A 7,085-nucleotide genomic window follows, 5' to 3' on the forward strand; every position below is an offset into this window, starting at 1 on the left:
CGGGGGGGCCGGGGCCGCTCAACCCCGCCGGGGGCCGGTGCCGGGGGCCGGGCGCGGGGAGCGGGGGCGGCGCGGGGCTCCCGCCGCCGCCATCTTGCCTCTTCCGCCTCACCGCGGGGGGCCGGGGCACGCGCGGCGCGGGTACGGAGGCCGGCGGGGGACAGAAGGGCGCGGAACGCGGTCGCCGCGGGGACCCCCGGGAACTCCCCCTGTCACCCTCTCGAAAGCCGAGTGTAGCCCAACCCACCCAGCAGCGTAACCCCCACAACCCCGGCCGTGCCCTCCTCGGACCCCCACAGCCCCCCAAGATCCTCGCGATCCCCTCCCGGCAGCTTTACAGCCCCCCACCCGTGACCCCCATAACCCCACACGAGGCCACCGCAGCACTCCTGGGACCAAAACACCTCTAATCCCTTCCCGAGACCCCTGTACCCACTGGGACTCTCATAACCCATGTTGTCGGCTCCTGTGCCAGCCCCATTTCCCCGTGACCCTCATAATCCCGTAACTCTGTTCTGTGACCCCTCAGGGTCCTCTCTGACACCCCGTAATCCCATGCTGCAAACCCCATAAAATCCCCGTGACTGCCCCATGCCCGTGCCCCCCATCTCGGCCACACACAGCTCTCCCCGGTCCCACCGTGACCCGGAGCCAGCTGCAATCATTCACCTTTACGGAGACTTGTTCCCTCCCTTGCTGTCCCCTTCCCGGCAGCCCACCCCCATCCCCTGGGAAATGGGGGCTGGACCGCATCCAGCGGGACCCCCTGCGCCTCTCGGTGCCTCCCGGCCCTGCGTGGGCAGCGGCCTGAGGAAGGGGCAGAGACGCAGTGGGGAGAACCCAGTGACCCCACAGAGGTGGGGACACCCCACCAGGGAGGCCAGAGAGGGCCCCTCCTGCGCCCCCCACCCTGCTCCCCGCCGGCTTGAGGATGGACACTGGGCTCTTCGGTCACATTAGGGACATTTACTGCTGGAGGCATCTCCCGTGCTGCCACAGCTGCCAGCACCGTCCTGCGGGACCCTGGTGCTGGGTGCCGGCCCCTCATCCTCTGCCCGCATCAGTTCGAGAGATGCAGAAACTCCTCATCCTCTGCAAGTGGAGAGACACAGCAGGTGATGGACAGAGCCCCCGGACCCCTCATCACCCTGCAGTCACAGACGATGGGTGCTGCTTGCCACTTTGTCCCTGCCAGCAGTGATGGATGAGGGCAGCAGTCCAGACCCTCTGTGCACACCCATGTGCTGTCCTGCACCTCATGTCCCACCAGCCGCCATGGTGGCATTAATGTACTTTATATTGCTGGCAGGGATTATAAAAGATGGGTTCTGCCCTAAGACGGGCTCTGTCTCACATGCATGGGGTCAGGCGAAGTCCCCAGCTCCTGCCCTGCTGGGAGCAGGCTCGCCCAGGGCTGGATGTGGTGGAAGATGCCTCAGTCAGCCCTCTCTGCAGGAAGGTTTCCTCTGCCACACTCTTGACAACCTGGTCATGGAAACCCCTGCACTGGCTGGAGCTGGGGGGCCTGGCAGGTGTCACACCCCCGACAGGGACTCTGGGTTGGTCCTTAGTTGGTGTCAGGGTTCCCACACCCCCAAATCTTTCAGCCCAGGGGTTGTTACCTCCACTGCTCCCCACTGCACCCCGACCTGCCTGGGGACGTTCCCCCTTCCATCAAGACCATGCTGAAGTTCAGTCATGGCCTCAGCATGTCTGCAGCCTGCCGAGCCTTGCTATGCCATGCTGTCTGTGGGTTAACGGCCATATTCCCCACCCAGGACAGATCCCTCCTAGGCACAGCACAAAACCATCCCACCCCTACCACAGACCCATGACAAACCCATCCCAGGCCAAGGACACACCCATCCTGGATCCATCCTGACCCAGACTGACCCATCCCAGGCAGAGCACAAAACCAATCCAGAGCCAGACTGATCCTGAACCCATGACAAACCCATCCCAGGCCCACCATGGACCCATCCAGAGTCAGGACAGACCCATCCAGAACCAGGACAGCCCTGTCCTCCCCCCAGGCAGACCCAGACAGGAGGTGGTGCAGGCTGCTGCCCTGGGGTAGGGGACAGGGGGAGTACCTGCCAGCTGAGGAGCCCCGCAGTACTCCTTGCACTCCTTCTCCGAGTAGAACTGGTTCCCGTTGCCCTTGCAGCCCCCATAGCTGAAGGTGATGCACTTGCCCTGGGCTGCATCGAAGGCCCAGCGCGTCACCAGGGCCTGGCAAGGACCCGGGACAATGGGCAGCCTGCAGGCAGCTGCAGGGACAGGAGCTGTGTGAGGCAGGGGTTCCAGGGACCCCCACACCTCCCACATGGATGCCGGACATGTGGCATCCAAGGCAATGCTCAGACCCTTTGTGATGCCTCAGCAAAGGCACCTCCAGTGCCCCGGGCCAGCCAGGATTCTCACCCTCGGTCCGGCACGCCTGCAGGCACTCCTTTTCTGAGTAGAAGTTGTTGCCGTTGCCCAGACAGCCTCCGTAGAGGAAGGTTTCACAGGCCATGGAGGAGGAGTTGTAGAAGAAGCGGGAGAGCATCCCGCTGCAGGGCCCGGGGTCCCGGCTCAGCCGGCACGAGTCTGTGGACCAGCACACCATGGGTCACAGGCAAACGGGAGTGAGGGGCAGGGGGGTCCCGATGCAGCCCCCTCCCCTGGGACCTACCTTCTTTATTTCCAATGTAAGTGGGCAGGGGTCCTGCGGCTGAGCCCTCCTCCAGGGGCAGGACTGCTCTGCGTGCCCTCTGCACAAGTAAGGAAGCACAGAGCTGCCATCAGTCCCTGCCTGTGGGGCCTGCTGCCCACCCCATTGCCCCCACGGTGGGCTGTGTCAGGGGCACCTCAGGCTCCAGCCCTCTGTGCTCCCAGCACGTCTCCAGTCACTGATCTTGGGTGGGCAGGATGTGATCCCTCCACACCTCGTGATCTTCCCAGCCCTGTACTCTTCCAGGGTGGGGTCCACAATCCCAGGTTGTGGATGAAGACACCCAAAGTGCCCCAGTCATGCCTCATGCTGGGGATGTGCCTCCATGGTGTGTGGAGCCACTGCCCAAACAACGTCCTGCCCATGGAGCCTTCTCCCTGGACACTTGATCTCCAGTGAGTTTGGCTTGGAAGGGATGTCTCTGGCCTTGATCCACTTCAGAAGGTCCCAGCTGGCCACTCACCTGGGGAGCATTTTCAGTCTCCTGAGGAATACATTCACCTGGCCCGGGAGCAGGAGAGAAGAAGAGCAGTGTGAGAGGAGAGGTGCCCTGACAACCTCACCTCAGTGAGTCCAGCACTGTGCACATGCAGGACCCTGGGCAAGGGGCCACCCTACCTGTTCCACCCAACGTTCTTCCCCTCTTTCTCCTTTCCACCTCCCGCTCATAGAAGTGCCACCCTAAAACCCCCATACCTCCCTCCATCTCCCTGAAGTCCCCACCCCCCCCCGGATCCACCTAAAATCCCCACATCCCCCCTGTATCCCCCTAAAATCCTACACACACACACACACACACACCCCCTCCATCATGCTAGCCCCTTCTAAACCCCAGCCTGAGCAAGGAGCCTCACAGGTGCTGGCAGCACCCAGCCTGGGGACCAGTCATGAGTGTCCCATGCCCTCATCCCAGCACAGTGGTGTGGTTGCATTGACCTGACAGCCCAGCACGAACCCCTCTGACTGGAAGCTGATTCCTCTGGTGGAATCCTGACTGATACATGGCCTTATTTCCTTTTCATCCCATGCTACCAAAGCATTTGTCTCTCCTCCCTCCCTGCTGACCATCCCCCATCTCCCCAGCTTGGCAGACCAAGAAGGAGCAGCTGGAGTGCTCTGACAGAGAGAGGTGCATGCCCCGTGGGAGGTTACCTCTGTTGGCCAGGATGAAGATGGAGTCTTCGGGGATGCCCATCTCCAGAGCCAGCTGATGGAAAGACTCAACGAGGTCCTCCCGCAGCTCCGGACTCCTCCCTGGGGAAGAGAATGGGCTGTGAGTGGGGTTGGTGTGGGAGTGCAGCCCCCAAGCACCCACTGGGCCCAGGTGGCTGCAGGCAGGTGCAATATCAGCCTCCTGCTCCTTCCCAGCATCCAATCAGGGAAGCAAAGGTCGAGCCCAGCCATTGACCTTGCACTGCTGTGTCCACTCTAAACCATGTCCCTAAGCTCCACATCTGCATGTTTTTTTGACAGGGACAGTGATGTCACCACTTCCCTGGGCAGCCTGTTGTTCTTGAGCAGCCTCGACCAAGGGCTTGGACAAAGTGGGTTTAATGTTTCTTAATCACGGAAGACAGCCTCTCCTGCCACTCCAGGGCTGGGTTTCCTCTAAGCAGGTATCACCACCTTCATCCCAAATGCCATGCTGCTTTGGATGTTCCTTGACTGATGTGGCTCTCATGGAGCCATGAGACTCTGCCTCTGCCATGCCAAAGATGAGCTGGTCTAAGCCACCATTTCCAAAGCCCATGGTCAGGTCCCTCAAGGCTAATGGAGCTGAGAGATGGTTGGGTGGTGTTTCTGAGCTGTGCTGGTCCACCCCAGAGCCTGCTTGCCCTCAAGTGCCATGGCCAGACATACCATACAGCTTCAGGGTGGTGCTTGGACCAAAACTGCTTTTCTTCTTCATCAGAATGACAGCATATTCTTCATAGTTGGTACGGAGCACATAGGACTGGATAGACACATCCCATTCTGGGTGAGACAGAGACACAGAGATGTCATTCCTGCCCCTCTCAGCGAGATGGAGCAGTGTAGGACAGCCTCAAAGCTGGGGGCTGAAATCAGGCATCTGATTAAAAAACCATGATTTTTAGGAAGCAAACTCAGATACAGCCATGACACCATTTAGGCTCATCAGCCTCTTAGCTGAGGGCATTGGAAACCAAGAGCTGCAGACAACTGACATATCACTAACGCTCCTGCAGTGTGGCTGGTAGGAACCTGCCCCAGCTGGGACCCTGCGGACAGGAGCGACCTGCTGCAACATTTCATCCTCCTGTGGCTATGCAGGGACAGTGCTCAAACAGCCCTTTCCCTGCAGCTTTACTCTGTACTTTGGCTGGAAATACCCAAACTCTGGAGTGGCCTCTGAACCCTGCTCTCCTGAGCCCCTTCTCCCTCCACCAGCTGTCCCCAGAGCTGGTCCCCATCTCCCAGCCATGCCTCAACCCAACTCACTGGGGTTGTAGTAGGTGTATTTGCCAGGGGTGCTGGTTTTCTGGTACTCCCCTGAGACTTGCGTGCAGTCGCCTTGCCTGGAGGGAGGAAGAAAACAATCAGCTACTTGGAGGGATTGTTTCCCCTGGTTTTGGCATAAAAATCATGTCTGGGGCACCGAGGCCATGGTGCAGGATCCCTGAAACTGCCCTGCCCAAGGCATTGGGTGTTTGAGCTCAATCCATCCCCTCCTCAGGGCTCGGATGCCAGGCAGAGCAAATAGCCCCCGTGTCTGTCCCAGCCCCTGGGAGAGGGAGCACCCCTGGGTGGGGTGGCTTTGGAGGAGGCTCAAGCCCCTCCCGCAGTGCCCCAGCAGTGCCCCATACCGCAGCCTGGTGCTGGCAGTGCTGATCTGGTCGGCGCTGGGGCCGGGGCCCAGCACCAGTGTGCCCATGCTGAACTTGTCCTTGTAGTTCTTCATCCATTTGCAGGTCGTGCCGATGGCGACGTCGAACCACTTCCCGTACATCTGCAGGGACAAGAGAGAGACGTCTCCACCACGGGCCCTCCTCACCAAGGTGGGACACCTCCTGGCTTTGTGCAGAAATGAAATATTCCTGACCCAGGGAGAAACTGGGAGGTGATGATGCTGGGTGCAGAGGCCAGAGCTGCTGCAGAATTTGGGAAGAGTATCAGCACTGAGCGGGATTTTCCTTGGTTCCCTGACTACAAGGCAGGGCTGGAGGCATCAGGCTGGCATTCCCTCATGTATGCCGGTGGGACCCGGACCTGGGCACACGTGCAGGGCTGTATGAAGCCTGGCAGGGGACAGGGCGCGTTGTGGGGGATCTCCCAGGCAGCCTGCATCCCACAGAAATCCTGCATGCTGAGCCACAGACATCCCATGGGACCCACCTGCCCGGGAGCTCGGACTGCAGCTGCCCTGCCTGGGGTTTGCCAGGATGAGGCCACCCACCCCGAAGGCTGGCACCCCCTGAGCAGCACCCAGGGAGTGCCAAGCTGCCGATGCCTGTCTGGCACAGCCTGGCCTGGGTGTGGGCAGTATTGCCCTTCTTTCTGGAGGAAAATGAAAGAAAGCTTACCCCATCCCTTTTGCCCCCAGAATTAAGGGACCACAAGCTGCCATTACCTGCTCAGCCTCAAAATTCTCCTGCACTTGGATATCTTCCCCCTGGTCTCCGATGGGGGTTCCATTAGCCACAGTGAGGAGGAGGAGGAGGGAAAGGAGACCCCAAATAATCATGGCTGGCGGCTTCAGAGTGCTCTGAGCCTCAGCACTCCAGTGGGATCCCGGACTCTGCGCTGCCCCCACTGTGCAGCACTGTGACCTTCAGACCAGGGCCAGCGGGGCCAGCCAGCCTGCGGGGGGGCTGCCGGGGGAGGAGGGGTGTACGGCACGAGGAGCACCACTGCCCTTGGCGGTGGGGGGGATTTGCAGGGAGCTGTGTGGGGTGCAGGAGTGGAGATGAGCACCCTCCCAGCCACACCAGGCTGAGCTCCTCACCCTCACCTGTCCCTACACCATGGGGCCAGGAGATGTCTTTCTCCTTTATTCTGTGTTGGGATTCATATTCCTGCTCTGTCATCCTACAAAGAGCCCCAGCCCTGACGGAGCAGCCTGACTCTGTCGTGAGGAGAGGACTGAGGGGTGCCCAGCGCTTGCCCCAGGCTGCCTAATCAGTGTCCATAGGGAACAGAGTTTCCTGCTCCCCTTTTGGACCGCTTCCAGGCAGTCCCAAGCTGATGGCCAACATCCAGGATCCGGCTGGGTGTGACCAATCCCACAGCCGAGGGTCCCTGAGCCGGGAGGAGAGGGAAGTGCTGGGCCATCCTCAATCCTTCCCAGCAGTGTTTGCCTTCGTGGGATGATTAACTGAAACCAAACAGCCCGAGGGAAACTGTAAACAGA

General features: G+C 60.4%; 1 protein-coding gene across 3 annotated transcripts; it reads right to left on the bottom strand.

Annotated features, from left to right (window-relative positions):
* Positions 1-951: 951 nt before the first annotated feature.
* On the bottom strand, positions 952-6,498 carry LOC121676322 (alpha-1-microglobulin/bikunin precursor). Of its 3 annotated transcripts, none has more exons than XM_042052671.1 (10): positions 6,306-6,497; positions 5,542-5,684; positions 5,177-5,253; positions 4,577-4,690; positions 3,869-3,970; positions 3,180-3,217; positions 2,678-2,756; positions 2,425-2,592; positions 2,094-2,270; positions 952-1,092 (listed from the first exon to the last, which is right to left on the bottom strand). In XM_042052671.1, the coding sequence occupies exons 1-10, from the start codon at positions 6,417-6,419 to the stop codon at positions 1,061-1,063; spliced, it is 1,044 nt and encodes a 347-aa protein (XP_041908605.1). In that variant the 5' UTR covers positions 6,420-6,497; the 3' UTR covers positions 952-1,060. The 3 variants fall into 3 exon arrangements, with proteins under 3 accessions (XP_041908605.1, XP_041908607.1, XP_041908604.1); XM_042052670.1 differs by lacking the exon at positions 952-1,092 and adding an exon at positions 1,248-1,485 and having other exon boundaries at positions 6,306-6,498; XM_042052673.1 differs by lacking the exon at positions 2,094-2,270 and having other exon boundaries at positions 6,306-6,498.
* Between the last annotated feature and the right edge of the window lie 587 nt (positions 6,499-7,085).

Source organism: Corvus kubaryi, unplaced genomic scaffold (assembly GCF_017639235.1).
Source record: "Corvus kubaryi isolate FWS band 111438036 unplaced genomic scaffold, C.kubaryi_AGA036_p1.0 78, whole genome shotgun sequence".
In the NCBI taxonomy this organism is placed as follows: Eukaryota; Metazoa; Chordata; class Aves; order Passeriformes; family Corvidae; genus Corvus; species Corvus kubaryi.

Excerpts from the sequence above, each read along its gene's own strand:
- LOC121676322 (XM_042052670.1), bottom strand. The coding sequence starts at position 6,419 with ATGATTATTTGGGGTCTCCTTTCCCTCCTCCTCCTCCTCACTGTGGCT. Across the intron at positions 5,254-5,541 it reads ACTGCCAGCACCAGGCTGCG|GCAAGGCGACTGCACGCAAG; the intron begins GTATGGGGCACT and ends TCCTCCCTCCAG. Across the intron at positions 3,218-3,868 it reads CTTCATCCTGGCCAACAGAG|GTGAATGTATTCCTCAGGAG; the intron begins GTAACCTCCCAC and ends CTCCCGGGCCAG.